The sequence below is a fragment of the Heteronotia binoei genome, chromosome 1 (genome assembly GCF_032191835.1).
Source record: "Heteronotia binoei isolate CCM8104 ecotype False Entrance Well chromosome 1, APGP_CSIRO_Hbin_v1, whole genome shotgun sequence".
NCBI lineage: Eukaryota > Metazoa > Chordata > Lepidosauria > Squamata > Gekkonidae > Heteronotia > Heteronotia binoei.
The window spans coordinates 159,760,278-159,783,248 of record NC_083223.1 but is presented as its reverse complement, the minus strand read 5'-3'; the positions used below and the strand labels follow the sequence as shown (position 1 = coordinate 159,783,248).

Below are 22,971 nucleotides of genomic sequence, written 5' to 3'. Positions count from 1 at the left end.
TCTGTGCAATCCCTCACGGTGAGGCTGAAAAGCTATTTACGTGGTGGTGGGTATGATGCTCTCCTATTGGAAGACAGAATGCAGGATGGTCTTTCCCACCAAAGCCTTTCTTTCTAGTGTTCACATCAACTGCATAGTGTTTCATAATGGTCTCCAAGGACAACCATGTGGCAGACTTACAGCTCTCCATTAGAGCTGTACCATGACAGAATGCAGCTGATGCAATCTGCACCCTGGAAAAATGAGCTTGAACCAACAGTGGGCATGGCATCCCACAAAATCCTGTGACTGGTGAAACTGGGACACAACTTTTGGCAAAACAAACAAACAAACTAGATCTTAGAACTACCCTTTTAAAGTAGAACTTTATAAATGGGGGCTCTGCCCTAAGGGCTGTCAACTTCCCTACCCCTCCTGGTTGACATAATAGCCACCAGAAAGAGGACTTTTACTGACAATGCTTCCAGTGAAGAGGTAGCCATCAGCTCAAATGGAGCTGTAATCAGCTGGGCTACAACTAAAGATAGCAACCACTGGGGAACTATGGATGGTGAAGGAGGGAACATATTAGCTTGGAACTTGAGGAATAATGTGGAAGACCTGTGAGAAAACAGAGTTTTCCCATTCATCAGCACATGTGAGGCAGATATGACTGCCAAATGCAGATAGAGAAACCAGATGCCTTAAGGGATCACAAACTAAGTAATCAAAAACTAAAGGCAAAGGGCAATAATCAGCACCTATGCCCTTAGAAACTGCCCAAATAGAGAAATACTTCCATTTGCTGGCATACAAAGCTCTAGTAGAAGGCTTCCTGGCATTAAGAACCTCTGCAACCTGCTCCAAAAACCCTAGTTGGAGGGGGTTCAATAGCTACACCATCAGGCATAAATTCCACACTTCATAGTGGAGAGTGGGGCCATAATGTAATAGGTCTGGGGTTGCAGTGAAGTGTGAGAATTTGCCTTGGGAGGCTAACTTCAGCATTTGGAACCACATCTGTCTTGGCCAAAATGGAGTGACTAGTATGCACCATGTATGCCCTACTAAAATATTGGCCAGTACCCTGGGAATTAAAGGGAATGTGGGAAAGGTATAGAATAGACAGCCCTGGCATCTGATCTGAAACACATCCCCTATTAACCAGGAGCAAAAACTCCTGGCCTTGGCACTGCTCCTTGTGGCAAACAAGTTTACCTCTGGTGTTCCCCAGTGAACAAAATTGGCAGAAGATGGTCTGAGGAAAAGGACCACTCATGGTATGAATTGTTAATCTTGTTGAGGGCATTAGCCTTGGTATTCTTACCATGCCCCTTTGACAAATGATACAAGACATAGTTGTGGTGTTGTCTGTCTGGATCTGGACAACTCTGTTTCTGAAAAAAGCTGAAAAGGAGTTAAGGGCATAGCGTATAGCACACGGCCCTAACAGATTAATATGTAAGGTCCTCTTGGAGGAAAGCCACCTACCCTGTCCTGAAAAAGGGCCACAATGTACACTCCAACCCCTTAGTGAAGCATCAGGGGTAATAGTCACCTAAGGCTGTTGTTGACTGAAGGAGACTCCTGTGGAAAGATTACCCTTAGCCAGTCACCATTGTAACTGTCTCACCACCAAATGCAGTAAGAAGAATTTCTACCCCTGAGAGTGTCTAGTTGGCTTAAACCTTCTAACAAACCAATTCTGAAAGGGCCTCATTCTGAGGCATGCATAAGGGATGGTCACCACCATGAAGGCCATGAGACCTAATAACTTCTGAAAAAAAGAGAGTTTGGTAGCATTTCTTAGATATGTTCACCACTATGACCCTTATGCAGAAGGAGAATTCTACAAACTTTAAATGATAGCCTAAATGGACAATAACTAGCACCCAATAATTGAATGTCAGGTAGGATATCAATATATCCTGATATCCTTTCCCATAGAAAGAGTTTGTATCCATACATTATAATGGCATAGTTGGCAATGCCTTCTGGCATCAATTTTATGCCACTCTCTGTCAGCAAGGCACCAAGTCAGTAACGGGCCTACAATTCTTCTGCAGTGAAGGATGATGATGCCAGGTGTGTAAAAAGGTAAGGTCAACCCTCCTGCGGCACTCTGTAAAGGGTTTCCACACTTTTTGAGGTACCAGGGACAGTATATGGTTTCTTCGATATGATGTTGGAAATGTCCAAGAACCCCTCCAACATGGGAAAGGTGATCACCCTTGGGGAGTGAGAATAAAATCTCTTTCTTATTTTATCTTTAGGTCTAGGAACCGAAGTGGTAACTTGGATCGCCAATGTCTTGGCCATTCTAATAATTTACGCAGTGTACAGCTGCAAGTCCTCATTAGGTGAAACTGGATCTATACTATTGACAGTGTCATCAGATAAAGGTTTGGAGGGTGGGCCAGAGCTCTGTTCCAATGGAGAAACAGCACCATCTTCATCAGACTCGAGAGCATAGGAAGTCTCATCTCAGTGGGTAGTGCAGTGGGTGCCCAGGTAGAGGTGGGTGGATATGGATGACACTCCCAGAGAGGAGGTTTGCCAGCAGGTGCAGAATGATCACCCCATTCATTTGGGAAGGGGGAAGGATAATATGGATGCTGCTGCCAGGGTTGTGGAGGGCATGTGGAAGGCCATGGAACTGGCTGGGTGGACCATGACACCAGAACCAGGTCTGTCTGGGTTTGTTAAAATGACTCAGAATTAGGCTCTATCTCACCCTCTAAGGACTTTGTAGCCAAGCTCTTAGGTCAGAATATAGTTTTCTCCCTCAGGCTAGCTTTAAGCCAAGCTGCTCTATCAGACCTTACCTTTGGCATAAACTGAAGACAGAATTCACAGCTGACTGTATTGTGTCCTCTGCCCAAGGCAAAGAAAGCACAAAGAATGCCCAACAGAGCAGGTCATCTTAGTCCCACACTAGGAACATTTTTTGAATAGCACTTTTTGTGACATCACAAAGACAAAGAAAAAGAAGCTAGAAAAATACATCTTTGCTTGATGGCAGCAAGAAAAAACTGAGGGAAGGAGGAGTGGTAGAAATGACAACAGTAGGTTCCTGGGAGGCTGAGCTTGGCTGAAGGAGCAAAGGAACAGCTGGGAACACTGAAGTGGTCCTTGGCCACAGGCTGTGGGACTGGAGGTGGTAGCTGCAGGAAGAACTCCTGGAAGGGCAAGGGGAAACTACACTAGCTGTTGATATTTGAGAATAAGTAATATTTATTGCTGTGCCACCATGCCATAATAAGCCTTGCATTGTATCAGCACAGCAGGATTGTTATAGCAGCAGTGCAGGGAGATATGGCCAAATGAGCACTAATAATCAGGTGTTAACTTTTGTTATTTTATTTCTTCAGCTTACAAATATGTCTCTTGAACATATTTATAAATAGATGCAACACACTCAGTTGTAAAACAGATGACTTCAAATATAAATGCCATTTTGAAAATTAACAGTACAATATATAGTAGCTCAAGTACCAATAAATTCTCTTAGTATTTTGGAGCCGTTTATTGTTTTCTACAGCTGCACTTTTACTTGAATGTGAGATGAAAATACTAAGGAGACAAGAAAACTAGGTTTTATGCATTTCATTTTCATTTATGTAATATATAGTTTATTTGTTTTTCAAGCAATATGACAATAAATGTACATATTTCTACTAATGGATTTCTGAAGTGCTCACTATAGTAGTGACTATCACTCCTAAAGATCATGTACCCTTTTGCTCCTAAAGATGGTCTAAATTGCTCCCAAAGCAGTATGGCTTTAGGACAAACATGGCTCTAATGGCGTCAATGTATCCAAATAGATAAGGGGAATCCAACGCAAGGTTTCGTACTTTTCCTCTTGATGTTCAGTATCTGAGACACCCTAAACTAGATCACACATGGTTTTAGAATGGCAGCAGTTAAGAGGCTGAGGGAGAATAAACTGAGTCCAAATAAGAAAGAGGTGATGCTTTCTTGGGAAACTGTCTCTGTTGCATAGGATAATTACCTGCAGTACCAACAGAGTGCAACTATAACTGAAGGACATAACAGTTTGTGACATACTCCAGGCTCTAACATGTGGGGTGGCGTACATAACTATCTCAAAGAAAGAAGTCTTCATGTTCCAATTGACTTGCAGAGGGAAAACAGCCCAACAATATTTTAAAATCCAATCCAGTGAACCAGTGGATTGGCACAGATTTCAGAAACTACATACCAGTTCTCCTTGCACTAATGCAAAGATTTACACCAGTGGAAACATATCTACACCAGTGGAAGCATATCTGTATCCAGGGCTTCTTTTGAGCAGGAACACACAGGAACGCAGTTCCGACTGGCTTGGTGTCAAGGGGTGTGGCCTAATATGCAAATAAATCCCAGCTGGGCTTTTTTGCAGAAAATCAATGGTGATGTCAGGGGGTGTGGCCTAATATGCAAATGAGTTCCTGCTGGGCTTTTTCCTACTAAAAAAGCCCTGTCTGTATCTATATTTCACAGAGCACCCCTCCTGTCACTAAATTGCCATAAAAGCAGTACACAAGAGAATGTGCCTTGTTGCTTTAATTGGTCTCACATGACATAGGGTGTTTTTACATTCAGTTTGATCCAGAGTTTTAGTGTCTTCAAATCGCCTGCCACTGTTCCGCTTTAATTATTTTCCTTTTAGATTTAAGTGTTTCAATTTTTTTGGGGGGGGAGGGTGTCTCTGATCAGAGGGCAGCCAGAATACCAGTGCTTAGTTAAATGTATACGATTGCTTGGAATCGTGTCAACACTGCAAAAACAATACAAATTTAAATTACTAGATGAGGCAAGCAATGATATGTAAAAATTTCAAGTGCTGTCAGTTCTCATGCAAATTACTGCACCTTGTGGTGGCTTTTGGAGGAGTCTTTTAAAATGCATGAAAATTTCTACAACACCAGTTTGAAACACCTATAGAGAAAAGACCAGATCAAAACTAGTGTGGATAAAAACGCTGCAGGAGCAGCTCCAAAACTCATCTTACTGAAACAAATGTAGATGCTTCGGGCAGCAACGATGCAAAACAGTTGTGAGAACGTTAGGTAATAAAAAGGTGAATTTCCAATGTGGTGATAGAGAGTCGCAAACTGCCAGTGTAAAAACACCCATAGCGTGGAAGTATAGTTTATATGGCTGACCTCCCTTGTTACGGAAAACTACTGTGTCACAGCAAACCAGTATCAGTGTCAAGACACCGACTAGAATCTACACAAACTGGACTACAGTGCTCAACCTTTACTTCAGAGTAAGGGTTACAGACTAGTGGAAAAGCCTCAATATGTACTAGTTACAATATGTGCTAATTACAAAATACATATTTTGTGGGAGATATGTTATTTTTTAAAGCTTCAAAGCAGCCTAGCAAAATGTATGGAACCAAAATGCATTGGAATATAGACCTTGAAAGCACAGTTATTAAGCACAGTGGGGGAAACAGGCATGGCATGAGCTCCTGTCTTTCTTCTCCCATTCAGCCAACAGGCAGTATCAGGAGAGCAGATGAGAGAAACAATTGAAAGGGCTTTACTCCTCCTTTACCCAGTACCAGTGTCCCATCCCAATGTGTGGGTGCAGGACCGGATCTAGGGGGGGCAGAGGGGGGTGCTTGCCCCGGGGGCCAATGGAGGGGGGGGTGCCAAATAGGGTATGGAGTCCATTGTTTTCTATGGGACCGTAAGACAGAATGGCCCATAAAGAGGCGCCATTTTTTAATTCCCCCCCCCCCCTCAAAAAACATGTAGATCCGGTCCTGGGTGTGCGTGTGTCATGAAGCTGCTTTAAAGCTTCAAAAAATTAGAAGATCCAGTCACAGATCTCTAGAACAACATGTACTTTGGCCATTAATCTCACTTTTTTCAGTGCTTGACAGTGAATACTGAACTGCCATTCTCAATTTTCTTTTAAGTTAACTTTTAGAAATTTTATTTCAGCACTTCACAGCAACAACATAAAAGATGAATAAAGAGTCTTTTACGCACAAAAGTACTACAGTATTATTTTTAATATGAGAAAAATAAATGGTAGATATTTTTCCTTACACTGAGATTCAGATACAGGAAATAAAATTCCTATCTAGGAAACTGAATAAATTACCTGTTTTTTTTGTTTTTTTAAAAAGTCAGAATACTTAGAGCACATAATCATCCAATATTAATCCATGACCTTAGGTTTTAGAGTTATATGTTTTTGTTATGTGTCTGATTTCATAATTTAGGATACAGATGGATTTTGAAATTTTTGATAAAGTCAATAAAAATCTTAGAAAGTTGGTATACACTAGATGCAACAAAAAGCCTTATTGTTACCATACCCTTGAGCATGTCTCATTAGTTCACCATGGATGGTTTGGCTTTTCTTACAGTTAGGGTTGCCAACCTCCAGGTGGTGGCTGGAGATCTCCCTCTATTACAACTGATCTCCAGGCAACAGAGATCAGTTCACTTAGAGAAAATGGCCACAGATGAACCACTGAGATCCCTCTCCTTCTCAACCCCACATTCCGCAGGATCCACCCTTAAAATCTCCAAGTATTTCTCAACTAGGAGTTGGCAACCCTACTTACCATTTTACAATCTTTTAAAGCTTATTCAAGACAGAATGGGTAAAAGTGTGAAAGAAGAATACCATTTCTTAAAGGGACACTGTCAAGTATTTTCATTAAGCTCAGAATTTATTTTACCTTTACCATTGCAAACCAATGCACTTTGGGAATTTGTGCCTTACTCACAGTACTTACTTGTTTGTGATCCCTGTCATCAATGATGTCAGCACAGTTCTGTGAAGAGGACATACTAAATAACGTGTGGTCCTTCTGCTGGCTGGCTGGCTGGCTCTGCAGCAGCAGAATAAAAATACTGTGTACAGTAACGCATAAACAGAGGCCATTGCTTTTGAAAGTTTTCTTGGGAAGCAGTGGTGGATTCCAGCAGAGAAAATAAGAACATTCTGATGAGGGTTCCCCAGTAGATTCTAATACTAAAAATTAGTATAATAATATTGTTTATAATTGTTTTAATGGTTTTATGTACTGTTGCCTATTGGCCTGTAAGCTGCCCTGAGCCTGTTCCAACGGGGAGGGCAGGATGTAAATCTAATAAATAAATAAATAAAGGCATAAACCACTTGACAGTATCCCTTTAATTTGTAGTGATTTTTGTAACAGAAAAGAAATGTAGAAAAGACTCATAAAAGCATCTAGTGCATCATTTAATAAGACCATGTTTGTTTCCATGGCTGATTAAAGGTGGAACTTTGCAAGAGACACAGAGCTGCTGCCATTGTATGTGGCTTTCTCCTTCTTTCTTGTAACATCTTAATTAACTGCCTTGCCTAAATATGTTATCATTGGTTGTCCATGGCAAGAGTGGAGCAATGACAATTTGAAGACATCACATAACACCATGAGTCCTTTTGAATTAGACATTATAACGGAGGGGTGAAGGGAAAGATACGGACCTGTCAGAGGTCCATGTTTTTTGGAATATCATCATCCGCCCTAAGTGTCTACAATACACGTTACTTTCATTACATAGCTATCTGCTGTCCCACTAGAGCATCTTAAGCCACCATACTACCTTATGTAGTACTGTAACATCTCACAGTAATAATCCAAGGATGACAAATGTAACCACTGACATTCCAATGGAGAAGCTAAGCAGAAGCATTACTGGTTCCCTTATTGTGGGTAGCAATATAATTTTTATATATGAACTAACTCACAAGCAGCTTTTGATTTTGTTGCTTTTCTTGGTACCAATTTTTTTTTAAAAAAAATTATACTATTTCATCTATTGTAGATGTTAAGAGGTCTTCTTGAAATTTTAATTACACTTGCAGCTAAATAAGAAACCAATTCTATAAGCTAATTTATGGCTAATGTTGCAAAACAGGAGGATGTTACTAGAAAGGAGTTGGCTGGGAAACATTATACATGCAATTGTAGTACAATGGATGTAAATATCAATGCAAAAATCAGCATGTGTGAGAAATGTAGGAAAATGTGTGTATACAATGTTTTAATCTACTAAATAAAATGAAAAACCTATTGAATGCTTCATAAGAAGGCAGCTTGGCTCACTAAAATATAACTTATGGAATATGAGTTCTAAAAAATGACACAATTTAACATAATAGCACATGGACTCTAAAAATGATATGATTTATAAGAGATGCATGTGACTCTAAAATCATAAGGGATATATGTATATATAATATATATAAAACTTATATTATAAGTCCCAGACAATGTCCTAATGGAGAGTAGGAACCATTTTCCCTGCAGCTACTGGAGGGAAGAAGAGCAGTAAGCTGGAAAACATGATATGAATAGCAGTAATGAAACTGCCAATTTTATCCAATTAAAAAATTGTTCTAGATTCCAGAACTTTGCTGGGCTTGTCTTCAGTTTCCATGATCCTTAAATGTAGTTAGAGTGGCATCTATAGGAGCGCCAGGTCTGATTCAAGAAATATCTGGGAACTTTGGGGGTGGAGCCTGGAGCAAGGGTGTGCAAGCACAACAGAACTGCAAAGGGAGTTCTGGCCATCATATTTGAAGGAACTGAACGCATTTTAAATACCTCCCTCCATTTGAAAATAATGAAGAATAGGGGCAACTTCTTTTGGGGCTCATAGAATTGGACCCCTGGTCCAATCTTTTTGAAAGTTGGGGGGGGGGGTGTTTTGAAGAGAGGCACCAGATGTTATGCTGAAAATTTGGTGCCTCTGTCTTAAAAAACAGCCTCCTAGAGTCCCAGATACCCATAGATCAAATCTCTATTATACCCTATAGAAATCAATCTCCATAGAGTATAATGGACTGCCCAGCAGACATTTCCCTCCTTCCACCCCCCCCCCAGCTTTCTGATAAACCTGAAGTGGTGGGAGGGCCTCCAAACTGGGGGATTCCCTGCTCTGACCTGGGGATTGGCAACCCTAGGCATCTACTCAGCTCTGTAAACTACATTTTGTCTTCAGGGCTTGCACACACACACACACAAAGACATAGTAAAAGTACATTTTATGCATGTCCAGAGGCTTGTTTTGAATTACAAGTCAATTTTAAAAATTAATAAAAATAAGTTTGTAGGTTTTTTAAACTTTTCTTCAAGGATTCTTGCAATTGCTGACCCTGTTCTAAACCTAGTTGATAGGAATTCACCTAAAGTACAAAATACCTCTAATTATTTTGAAATTTGCTAGTAAATGAAAAATGAAATGTAAAATGAAACACAGATGGGGATGGGGGGTCGGTAGTTACCAAAGGGGCTTTGATGCTTCATAGATGGCTATCTTGGATCGCTGTATTGGGAAATTTTGCACATTTCATTAGGATGATAAGCTTGGAAGGACTGCATAATTTGTTACTGGGTTTTCTCTGACACTCGGAAAAGGGATCAAAGACTTTAAAGATAGGATCAATCAAGTTATGCATTTGATTGATTTTAGCAAGGTAGAGGTGATAGACTGGAGGAAAAGACAGTTGGCAAGTTCCAGAAGATCAGAATGAGAGTAGTACTTACCCGCAGTTCCCATGCTATTATGCATCCCGTTTGGGCAGGGATGCTGGAGAGGGAAATGGGTGAGATTGTGCTGAGATACAGACTGCAGGCACCAAGCAAACCAGGCTCTCTACTGGGTCCAGTCCACCCATTTAGATGGAGTGTTGCACAACTGCAAAGTGTTTGCACAACCGCAGCGTGTTTGCACAACCACAAAGGGGGGATTGTAACTGAGAGGCACTGCCTGATATAAATGGAGTGCCCCAGTGCAAATAAAGAGAGAGGGTCTCCTATTTCTGGTAAACAAAATGGAGTCCAACCAAAGACAGGCCAAGACAACACTCCATCTAAATGGGTGGAATGGACCCAGTAGAGAGCCTGGTTTGGTTGGCGCCTGCAGTCTGTATCTCCCATCTACAAAGCATCAAAGCCCCTCTGGTAACTACCGACCCCCATCCGTAGTACCCCTATAAAGTGTGGGTCAAAAACCCACCTTGGTGTGCATTCTGTAGGGCACCATTTGCAGTCTGTACCATCTGTTACTCCTGTAATTGGGTCTATAAGGCGCGTTACGCTGGTCGTTCACGTTCCTCTCTGTGCATTTTTCCTTTGGACGGATGTCTCCTCTTCTGGATCAGGTGAATATTACCCGCTTCAACAACCCTTGAATTCCTCTATCGATAACCTCTATTTTTCTTAGACTCTTGTTTGATTGTATAAAGATATGTGTGTATGACTCCTCTTGCTACATACTTTGAGTAAACACTATAAAGGATACAATTACTTGGTCTATTTCTTGGCTGAAAACCTGAACTCCGTATTATTGAAGGCAAAGATCTTCACTCCTAAATTTGCTCTACCAAGTCTCTTTGCTAATTTCCCATTAAAATAAGAGACTTAAAAGCACTGCCTGTAACAATCCCTAGCCAAAGCAGCAAGTAGTGAAGCAGGTGGCTGATGCAAAATAGAAAGTTCAAAGATGAGTGGGTATATAGCTATTTTCATTTCATTTTAAAAAGACATGTGATATTTGACAATTTGGAACTAAACTTCAAGTATAAAGTTCAAGACTGCAAGCTTTGTGTTCACTTAGAATGGTTCTAGTGCACTGCAATGTATTGCTATCCATTAGGAAACTAAAAGTGCTTTCACTGAGATTAATACAAATGAAGTAACGAAGAAGATGATGATATTGGATTTATATCCCGCCCTTCACTCTGAATCTCAGAGTGGTAACAATCTCCTTTACCTTCCTCCTGCACAACAAACACCTTGTGAGGTAGGTGGGGCTGAGAGAGCTCTCACAGAATCTGCCCTTTCAAGGACAACTCCTGCAATATGGCTGACCCAAGGCCACTCCAGCAGGTGCATGTGGAAGTGTGGGGAATCAAACCCGGATCTCCCAGATAAGAGTCCACATACTTAACCACTACACCAAACTGGCTCTCCCTTCATGGTGTTGTTGGAAACAACTGCAAATGCTGCAGGCTAACACTTCATTAAAAACATAAACTATTGAATTAATTTTGTGTGTGTTTGCTTACTAGTTTGGGAGCAATTATATTCATGGTACTGACTTCATATGATTATTCTAATGCTGCTTTATGTACTACTATGTTTTAAAATATCTGCCTGACTTAATAGTAAAGATATTAGTACATTTTTCACAACCTCCTTAAGCTTGAATGTACAATTTGGCCCCGGTTTAGCTCTAGTCACAAGCAACCAGTTGCATGGAACAACTAGTGGTTCTGAGAGGGAACATTAATTCCCACATATCCAAAATATTTAGAAATTCAGTGGGGACTGAATTAGCATCATAATGCAGATAGATTTCCAGTGGCTCCAAAACCCCTACCAGACCCACCTCTGACAAGAATGCATGATGAAATGTCCTACAAATACATAACATCAACATAAATATAACAAACATGATACAAGCGAACTATTATAAAAAATATACTGCTTATAAAAATAAAAAATGCATGTTTTTAATTACTGTATTGTAAATAGAAACACACAATTAATGACAAATTCCAAGATCTAGACAAAATGTTAATGAAAAATTATGGTGTTACTACAAAAAAAAAATTCCATCATTTATATTTTGTGAGTCTTAGATCCCAAAGCAAAAGAAAAATATAGTGATTAATGGCAATGCAAGAAAGCTTAATTATACTTTAAAAATGACTTGTCAGTATCATAGAGGTGATTCTATTGCAAAGGTCACATTTATCAAAACAAATTTGCCCACTGTGAAATGTTACTGTACCTTCCAGCAGCAGTTAAAATAATGATTATGATTATTATGCTATATATTATTACTAAATTATATAAACTTAGCAAATATTTGTCACACATTTTGTGACTTTAATTGTCATCATGAGGTCAGTGGGTTTGGGTTTTGTTTTTCTTTCTGAAAGGGATTAAATCTGTGTTCACAATAATCCATCATACATCACACATACATATGAACAGCACATGTCATTCCTTTGAGACTGCTTCGTGTACCACACGTGGCAGTCATACATCTTCAGAAATTAGTTTGCCTCAGTCACTTTGGAAGTAGGGATGTGAATAAAATTACCAAAGGAATGAAAAGGCAGTAGGTGCTGAACCACCACTTGTCCATCGCCTTTCTTTTCAGAAAGCTTTTCTGCTAGCATGGCTCAATGCCAGTAATGGAAACCAGCTAATGGGGAAAAGCCCTCCAGAGTAAACTGTGGAGATAGGAGCAATGAGTGAAGAAGGGCTCAATACTCTCTGGCTGACACCATTTTAGAGCTTTAAATCATGCTTCCATAACACCCCGAGTTTCAGGTATGACTGGGAAGGTCTGACATAATCATATGTAGTTCATGTCTGAATAATTTATTCAGACTTAAAAGCAGTTTCCTCAACCAAAAATAAGCTTAATGGAGATAGTGATAATATTTCACACTATAGCACCCTGTGCTATTGCTCCAAGTAAATATTAACAAAAAAATAAGCTTCCTGCAATTTAAATCTGGAAGTAATGTCAAATCCCCACGCCAAATCAACACCCTCATACATATGGAAGGTCCAAGACAATCCATATATCCTACGCAAGACATGAACATGCAATTTCTTAGGCCTTCTTTAAGTAGCTTTCTAAGCACCTATCCTTACTTGCTCCCAAGGAACCCACCACACTTACCCAAATCAGATCATGATTCACCAACTAATTATTACAATATAGTGACTTCAATTGGGCTACTTAATGTTAAATACTGAAGTCCAAAGCACATTGATTAAATGCAGTAGAAATATATTTAGCCCTAGAAATATATTAAGTATACAGTCAAGAAAATGATCCAAGCTCCAGACAAAAACGTAATATTTAGTGGCTTTACTACCCTTTAAAATACTAATTTGAGTCCATAATACTTGCAGATGCAAATGAATTTCAGACATCCATTTCTGGACTTACCTGCTGGATTCCGTAAGTCCAACCCTGTCTGATACGATCTCTTGCCCATACATTGTGAGCATTTTCTGCCAGCTTATCAACCATGGCTTCCTGAGAGGGTGTCAGCTTTATACAACTCAAATCCATGGGAGCAGGTTTATATCCACTAGACAATAGGTAACTAAAAAATGGGAAAATACGCACAGTTGAGTTTATGTGTTTTTCTGTAAATATTTATCAAAGCAACATCATAATTTGTAGCAATATTCCATTTATAATAACATAATGCTATTCACTGACTAGAATAACATATTCATCTCATCTCAGGTTTTCTTATATAGTTCATTAGCAACACTGAATGACAGAATCATAGCTAGACATCAGTTAACATGAACCACAATGCTTCAATATCTCTATGTAATAGTGTGGTGCTACAGTGCCTCCGAATGGGCTCTCTACTGTCTATTTACTTCTCTCCAAAGCATCTCTTTCCAGAGCAAGCCTTAGCTTTCCTCTACCTTATTGAGCTGGAGATGCCTCAGAAGAACCCAGGCAATATCACATTTGTGTCAGCAGGAAACATCCATTCAGCAGCATGTGCCTCCACCATAAAGGGAATGTTCGGCTTCCTATGATCAAAATTTTGTGATTACCTCACCTTCAGAACAGCTATTTTCTGACTGACCACAGATCCCGTGGCAACCATTTTGTGGTGTTGCCCACTACCTGTTCTCAAAATTCCCACAGGCTCTACAAGATTGGGAGCACTTACTATATGGTGGGGGATTTGATAAGCTGGTAACCATATCAACAATCTGCCAGGAAATAGTAGAATCCTGCCCTAAATGACAGTTCAGTAGAAACCACAGATTTCATGGTGTGTATCATGGAGGAGAGGTTAACTTCTTCAACCTGTATCCCTCACAGTTCTTAGTGAAACATTAGCACAGGTCTGGTGAGATAGTGGTTTAGTGTTTCTGTAGTCTAGCATGGTGCCTCATCCAGGACACTATCAATTTTAAGGCTGCAGACCTAAAGTTGGGATTGAAAGACAGGATGGGGATTCTCTTGGTTTATCACTCATCATGGTGCCCAGCAGTCTCCCTGGAAGGAGGAGGAGATTGGATTTATACCTGGCCCTTTACTACCTGAAGGAGTTTCAGAGAGGCTTACAATCTCTTTTCCTTTCCCTTCCCCACAACAGACCTACCTGTGAGGTAGGTGGGGCTGAGAGAGCTCTCCAAGAACAGCTCTTGAGCAGAACAGCTCTGAGAGAGTTATGACTGATCCAAGGTCACTCTTCTTCCAACTGTATCCCCAGCTGACCCAGATGGTCTCAGGGATGGTATTGAAGGCCCCTAGGCTGGTTGTCCTGGGGGACTTCAAAATTCATGCTGAAGCTGTCTTGCCAGGAGCAGCTCAGAATTTCATAGATTTCATGACCATGGGCTTATCTCAGGTAATTACCAGTCCTACACTTTGTGTAGGTCACACTCTTGATTCGGTATTTTGTTCTGGGTGAGAAGAGGGTGATCTGAAGGTGGAAGAACTGATTACAATTCCTGTGTTCTGGACAGATCATTATCTGCTCAGCGTTTAGATTTACTGGGATACCAAGAATCTGCTGGGGCAGGCATGGGGGATCTATTAAGATGTTTCACCTCCAGAGCCGGAAGGATCTGAATGACTTTCTGATGGCTCTGGGGTATTTCCCTGTAGATATGTTCAGGGCTCTGGTTGACCTCTAGAATGTGGCAATGACATGAGTGGTTGATACAAGTGCTCTCTCAATTGTTACAGCCCTGGTAACCCCTTGATTTACTGAGAGGCTATGGACAAGGAACACACGAGAGACAGCTAGAGTGACAGTTGATGAAAACTTGGGATTAATTTGATAAAACATGGGTAAAAATTCATTTTAAGGCATACTCTGTGAGGTGATGGTGGCAAAGAAACAACACTTTCCACCACTATTGCATCTTCACAGTGTAGGCTAGTGGAGTGGTTTTGTGTGGTCAGAGGCCTGTTGTGATCTCACCTGCAGGAAAAGGTAGACTGCTAATGGCTCGGTATGACCATTTTACTCAGCACTTTGCAGACAAATTCTTTTGCAATTATTCTAACTTGGACTCTGTTTTATTTATGTATTTGTTAAATTAGACTTTTAGGCCACCCTCCCCTGAAAAACAGGGCGCAGGGTGGTGCACAGCACAATAAAATCTCAATACAATTTATAAATCGCAGTTAAAATTCCAGAATCTTTTTAATACATAATTTTTCAAAAATATACAATTACAACAACTATCTTCTTCATAGTTATTTGTCACAGTGGTAATAAACATTTTTATAATAAAACAGATAAAATATAAACTAACTCACAAAGCACTACCATATCTTAACATTATCATTGTTTACCATACACAGAAATAAAACACATATCAATGTCATAGAAGGCAATGTCAGTAAAATAAAAAAAATAGATTTTTTTTAAGGATAGAAGATTTAAATTCCGTACTGGTTTAAATATATTCAAAAAAGGGGAACCATTTTTCTATAGAGTTATTCTTTTTAGTAGGGTTTCTGTTACATAGATCTGTGTTGCTATTTTGTCAATGGCCGCAATTTCCCAAACCTTTGCCTGACATTGCTGTATCGTAGGATAGGACATTGCCTTCCATTGTTTGGCTATTATAATTTTGACCACCATTAGTAATAGGGCTGCTAAGTCCTTTTTTTGTGGTGTAAACTTCAGCTTTGGCCAATAATTCAAGAGAATTGCCTCTGGGGTACAAGATATTTCACAATTTAACATATCATTTATTAGTTTTATTATTGTGTTCCAGAAGGCATTGGTTCCAGGGCAAAGCCACCAACAATGGAGAAAAGAGCCTTGTTGTTTACAACCTTTCCAACAGTCATGTGAGGGTTTAATTCTAGAGAGAAACATTTCCCTAGGGGTTAACTACCATCTGGAGAAGAGCTTGTAATTTTGGAGTCTTATGTTCAATTAGTATGTTGTAAAGAGTGAAGAGGACCAGATTGTTTTCCATTGGTCCTGAGTAAGATTGATGCCACAATCCTTATGCCAAGCTTTCTATTGTGCAGTAACTTCGTCCCAGTTTTTTTGGTTTAGTCAATTGTATATAATGAAAATCTGACCTCTGGATTGCTTGGAATTTTTATATATTAACATTTCAAATAGGGTTAATGGTCTATCTATAACATCTACAATCTTGGGATTATGTAGAACATAATGAAGCTGTTGGTAGTGAAACCAAGGAATACTAAAATTATATTTACCTTCCAATTGCATTTTAGTTAACATATTCTCTATTATGTTTTTCAAACTCTGCAAACCGACCTCCCTCCATTTTACATAGGCATTATGCTGCCTACCAGGGCTGAACCAGTATTGCCCCAGGAAGCATGACATAGGTAAGGTAAGAGGAGTTAGGATTTTTCTATATTTATCCCAAATTTGCAATGTCAGGATTAGGTAGGGATTACAAACTCTGTAGAAACATCTGTCCTTAGCTTGGTTCTATATAGCTTCTCAGAATATCTCCATTCAGACAGGATGATTCAAGATATACCCATGCTTTATTTATAGATTAGCCGCCAAATAATATACTTCAAGGTTTGGGAGACCTAAACCTCCCATTTAAATTGGTCTGGTAATTAGAGAATATTGTATCCTGGGCTTTTCCTGGGAGCATAGAAACTTACAAAATGCGGCCTTCCATGTGAGGATGTCCTTAGAAGGGATAAAGCATGGTATGTTCTGAAACAGATATAGATATTTAGGAAAAATAAAAGTTTTCAGCATATCTATTTTTTCCAGTAACATGAAATTAAGTTTACTCCATTGATTTAAGGTATGTTTTATAGAGTTCTCTAGGGGGTTAAAATTAGAGCTGTAAAGCTCTTGTAGATTTAAAGGTATATTTATTCCCAAGTGCCGTAATGATTTTTGCACCCAATTAAATGGAAAGGCCTGCGAGAGCTCTAATTTGGTTGGGGCTGTAAGATATATTGGGTATAGTTCCGATTTTGAATAATTTATTGCAAATCCTGAAATGGTACTGAACTTTTGGATTTGTGCTAAAAGGGCTGTTGCCGACTGTATAGGGTTTGTTAAATAAAAAATTGCATAATCCGCAAAAAGACTCGTTTTGTGTTTTTCTTTCCCCACTCGTAAACCAGTAATAGTGTTGACTTGCCAAATAGCATGGGCCAAAGGTTCTATTGACAAGGCAAACAGGATGGGCGAAAGAGGGCAGCCCTGTCTTGACTCTCTATTAAAATGAATTTCTGCCGATCTATAATTATTAATTGAGATCTGTGCCTGCGGTGCTTCGTAAATTGATGAGACTGAAGTTAAGAATTGGGGGCCAAAGCCCATATATTATAGGACCATTAGTAAGTATGGGACCTCTATCTTATCAAACGCCTTTTTACCATCAATAACAAGGAGGATTGATTCCCTTGACAGTTGCTTACCATAATGAATTAAGTTTAAGGTTTTCCTTATATTGTCCATGATGGTCCTAGTAGGGATAAAACCCAACTGATCCACATGAACATAGTCAGCTACAATTTTATTCAGTCTGTTTGCCAGGATGGTGGAAAATATTTTAAAATTGTGGTTCAGGACTATTGGCCTGTACGAGAATGGGGTTAATTTGTTCTTCCCTGGTTTGGGGATAACCATTATTCTGGCCTCTGACCAAGTTTTGGCCATGGAGCCTGATTCCATAATAGAATTGCAGGTTTGTACCAGGGGATCCACTAACAGTAATTTGAACTTCTTGTAAAATTCTACAGAGATTCCATCCTGACTCAGGGCCTTATTGTTCTTAATTTTCATTATTGCTTCTAAAAGTTCTGTAGGTGCTATTGTTTGTTCTAAAAATTGAAAATGGTCTGGAGTTAACTTTATTTTGTAGTTAATACTGTCTAGGTATTGTTGGATTTTAGATTTATCTGGGTGGTCAGTCTCATAAAGTTGCTGATAGTAGTCATGAAAGATTTTGACAATTCCTGCCGAAGTAGATACCATTTGCCCTTATGAATTATGTACTACATGAATAAGATTAGAAGTTACTCTCTAGGTAGCCCTACGTTTAAGTAGTTTAAGTGATCTTGGTGTTTTAGTGAAGAATTTTTGTCTAAGTTCCAGTAATGTTTTCTGAATATGAGCTGTCTCCATTAGATCTAATTTATGACGCTCTTGTTCAAGTAGCCTTAACAATTTTTTCCCTCCATGATTTGTATATTGGAATTCTAAGGATTTAATATTGGTGATTAACTCAGATCTTAACTTTTGTCTGTCTTTTCTGCAGGATGAAGCAAGAGAGATCAGCTGTCCCCTTATTACTGCCTTAAATGCATCCCAGATGGTTACCTGAGAGACTTCACCAACTGTGTTAAATTTGAAATACTCCTTAATTGAAGCTGCAATTTTTTCACAAATAAAATCATTTTGGAGTAAAAACTTACTCATTGTCCAATTATACCCTTGGTTGTCATCTTTATGAATAAACAGTTCCAGTCACCCATGCATGATCTGAAATAATACGAGGTCCTATATCTATCATCTGGATATAATTAGTTTTTTAGAGGTGAGAATGTAATCAATCCTGGTATGTATTTTATGTACACTTGAATAGTACATATATTATCTGGAGCCTGGGTTAAACATACACCGTGTCAGACAAGTTAAATCATTTCAATATATCTACCAGATCTTTAGGTTTAGACTTGGCCTTTTTTCCTGATTCATGCGTTTTTTCTAGTAAGGAATCTGAAATAAGATTTAAATCAGCTCCAACTATAGTTTCCCCTGCTTGGAAATCAGCTAACAATTGAAGTGTTTTCCTAATAAAATTTTTGGTCCGCATTAGGTGAGTAGATTGAAACAACAGTGGCTGTCCATCCAACTCACCATGTACAAGTAGATAGTGCTCTCTAGGGTCTGATTTTACTTTTTGGCAGTGGAAGGGTACTGATTTAGAAAATAAGATAGCTACCCCCTAGCTTTTGATGTCCCCAGAGCCTGGTAACATTGGATGAACCAAAGAGTAAATACTTGGAGTTTGGGTTTTTCTGGTGAGTTTTCTGGAGGCAAAGTATATTGGAATGTTCCCTTTGAATAGTGTTCAAAATCCTTCTACGTTTCACTGGGTTATTAAGACCTCTACAGTTCCAACTATGAACATTATAAGCATGTGCCATTTTAGCTCTTATACAATAGTGCAAAACCCACATAAAGTGGTAAATACCAAAAACAAAAAAATAAAAAAGACAATATAACAATATAACAATCTCTTCCCCCTCCCCAATAATTTTTATTGGTCATTTTGTTATGTAACAATACAAACTTATGTATTATTTAACAGTTCAATAAACAAATACTTTTCCATGTCACTGTTGTCAAACTTATTGTTACAAGTAAATAAATTCCATTTACCATAAATGAAAAGCTTCTATAACAGTAGGTGTCTCAGATCTTTCTTGTACAAATTCTAAAATTGGAAACCAGGTAGTCACTATATCAGAATGGTAGCGTCCCTTAATAGTTTCAATTTGTCATTAAGTTTTGCTAGGATATATAAATTCCAGAGTTTAAATATAACAATCTCTAAGATTAACAATAATAACCTAACTTTCCCTTACCAGGACAATTTCAGAGCGTTCTCTCTCCTTGAAGAGTGGAAAAGAGAAGGTTTAATTCAAGCTTCCCTACCTGAAAGAGAAAAACTCAAAGCTTTCCTACCTTCCCACCCCCCACTCATCCACTCCTCCCCCTCTCCACCCCTTGAGAAACAAACTACCTGAAAGAGAAAAACTCAAAGGTTTAATTCAAGCTTCCCTACCTAAAAGAGAAAAACTCAAAGCCTTCCCACCTTCCCAACCCCCACTCATCCACTCCTCACCCTCTCCACCCCTTGAGAAACAAACTACAGTGGAAGAATATAATTAACAATTCAAGTTCAAGTTCCAAGATTCCCCATCCTCCATTGGAAATGCTAGAAACAGAATATTAAAAACAAGAGGGTGGTCAGCTCAGAACAAGAGTCCCAACCCAGAGACCAGGCAGGACTGCACAGAACATTAGCTGTGCAACTGAAAGGAGCTGAAAAACAAAACAGGGATAATATCTTCCCCATCCCCACCCCCAGAACACTAGTATATATCAACAGAATACATTTCTCCACCATTTTAAATACAAAAACCAAAACAGATAATCAACAAAATCAATAGAACTATTACTTTTGCCTTTCAGTAGTCCCTGCCCTGTCTTATTACAAAGCGTAATCTAATTCAGCTATTAGATCAAAATAGTTCAAAGCATCAACACAGTCTGCTTCACAGCATTTTTTCAGGTATAGTCCCAGTTGGCCTTGGCCTTTCCTTTGATTGCCCAGTCGCTTCCATAACTTCATATTCCTCTGGACAGACAGACCGGAGCAGTTTTACACCAGAAGCCTCATCCCACACTGAAAAAAAAGAGCCTTGATAATATACTATAAGTCTTCCTGCAGGAGACCATTTGTAACGAATGTCCAAACTCTGAAGCACTGACACTGTTGCCTTTAGAAATTTTCTCCTCTGCAATGCTTCCATTGGAATATCTGGAAACACGAGTATCTTTAAATCCTGCAGCTTTAAATAACCCTCTTCTTTGGCCAAGTCCAGAATTTTATTTCTCATGTCTATATTAGTGAACTTTATCTCATGGGCCCCTTCATTTGAGGTTGTTGATTGCTCCAATCCAGAAAGCTGACTCAATAATTAAGGGACAGTCCCTTTCCAGCTGAAGGTAGGAGGCCAGCCATTTATTTAAAAATGAATGTAGACTTTCAGACATATTAACCTCCTCTGGAACCCCATGAAATTTTAAATTGCCATGATGTAGTTGACATCACACTTGAATCAGTTTGTCCTGTTGCTGCTGGACTGTTTGTTTTAACATTTTTATCTCCTCTGAGTTGCGGTAAGCTGTTTCTTTCCCTGCCTCAGCATTGGAAGCAATCGTTCCCATCTTCTCCTTCTTGCAGCTGATTATTTACGGGGGTAAACATAGCGACTATGGTCTCTGTAAGGTGATTTATTGCTGCATGAAATGTCTTCTCAGAGACCAGGTGGTCTTCAAAGCATTTTTCTGTATAGTGGGAGTGTTCCTCCCTCTCACTACTCCCCGCAGCCATTACTTCTGCCTTATCTTTCACCTTGTCAATTGGCTTGAATTAAGAACACACTGAAGTGGAGATCTCTCTTTCACTTAGCTTCTGCTTCTTCATTAATTTCAAAGAGTCTATAGTTCCATTAATCAAATTACAGTGGTGGAGACAAAACTTTCCTGGGAGGGAGAGCGGAGTGAAGATTTTACGCTGTCGCCATCTTGAAAGCTGACCCAAAATTCCAGAATTAAAATATAAAATATATCTAAAACATTTAAGAACATAAGAGAAGCCATGTTGGATCAGGCCAATGGCCCATCCAGTCCAACACTCTGTGTCACACAGTGGCAAAAAAAAAAAAACCAACCCAAAGTGCCATCAGGAGGTTCACAATTGGGGCTAGAAGCCCTTCCACTTTGCACCCCAAACACCAAGAATACAGAGCATTCCAATACAGAGCATTCCAATACAGAGAGTTCCAACAATAGGCTGTGGCTAATAGCCACTGATGGACCTCTGCTCCATATTTTTATCCAATCCCCTCTTGTAAGATGTCTATGTTTGTAGCTGCCACCACCTCCTGTGACAGTGAGTTCCACATGTTAATCACTCTTTGGGTGAAGAAGTACTTCCTTTTATCCATTCCAACATGACTGCTCAGCAATTTCATTGAATGCCCACGAGTTCTTGTATTGTGAGAAAGGGAGAAAAGTACTTCTTTCTCTACTTTCTCCATCCCATGCATAATCTTGTGAACCTCTATCATGTCACCCTGCAGTCGATGTTTCACCAAGCTAAAGAGCCCCAAGCGTTTTAACCTTTCTTCACAGGGAAAGTGTTCCAAGCCTTTCATCATTCTAGTTGCCCTTTTCTGCACTTTTTCCAATGCTATAATATCCTTTTTGAGGTGCGGTGACCAGAGGGGATTGGATAAGCATATAGAGCAGAGGTCCATCAGTGTCTACTAGCCACAGCGTATTGTTGGAACTCTCTATCCAGGGCAGTGCTGCTCTGTATTCTTGGTGCTTGGGGGGCACAGTGGGAGGGTTTCTAGCCCTACTAGTGGACATCCTGATGGAGCTTGGGTATTTTGGCCACTGTGTGACACAGAGTGTTGGACTGGATGGGCCATTGGCCTGATCCAACATGGCTTCTCTTAAGTTCTCTTATAACACGTGTGAAAGAGGGAATAGAGCAAATGCTTATTAAATTTGCAGATGATACTAAATTGGGAGGGGTTGCAAACACAGAAGAAGACAGAAATAGGATACAGGATGACCTTGACAGGTTGGAAAACTGGGCTAAAACCAATAAAATGAATTTTAACAGGGATAAATGTAAAGTTTTGCATTTAGGTAGGAAAAATCAAATGCATGGTTATAGGATGGGGGAGACTTGACTTAGCAGTAGTATGTGCGAAAAGGATCTCGGGGTCTTAGAGGATCATATGCTGAACATGAGTCAACAGTGTGATAAAAAAGCAAATGCAATTTTGAACTATTAAAAGAAGTATAGTGTCCAAATCACGTGATGTGATGGTATCACTGTACTCTGCTCTGGTAAGACCTCACCTGGACTATTGTGTTCAGTTTTGGAGGGCAGATTAACCATTAAGCAGACTAAGCACGCGGTTAGGGCACCAGGGCCAAAGGCGGCACCACAAAGTTGGGAGAAGAGTGAAAAGAAAAGAAAAATGAATCAAGATTTGTAAAAAAAGAAAAATTGATAAAACTAGTGCAAATTGATCATGGTGCACCCTAGGATTATCTTCTATTTTTTGTTGGCGAGGTGCAGTGTCATAGGCTATGCTTAAAAGTAAAATGCATGTCTTTAAAAGTAAAATGATG

At 39.5% G+C, this 22,971-nt stretch overlaps 1 protein-coding gene across 4 annotated transcripts in view; it reads right to left on the bottom strand.

Annotated features, from left to right (window-relative positions):
- Nucleotides 1-22,971, bottom strand: part of RYR2 (ryanodine receptor 2) — a 757,628-nt gene that overhangs the window by 357,147 nt on the left and 377,510 nt on the right. For 3 of the 4 annotated variants that reach the window (XM_060243324.1, XM_060243334.1, XM_060243343.1), the window contains exons 22-23: nucleotides 12,963-13,122; nucleotides 6,749-6,844 (exon numbers count right to left, since the gene is read on the bottom strand). In XM_060243324.1, the coding sequence (XP_060099307.1) occupies nucleotides 6,749-6,844; nucleotides 12,963-13,122 (256 nt within the window). The remainder of the gene's footprint in view (nucleotides 1-6,748; nucleotides 6,845-12,962; nucleotides 13,123-22,971) is intronic. The other variant, XM_060243352.1, reaches the window with a different exon arrangement.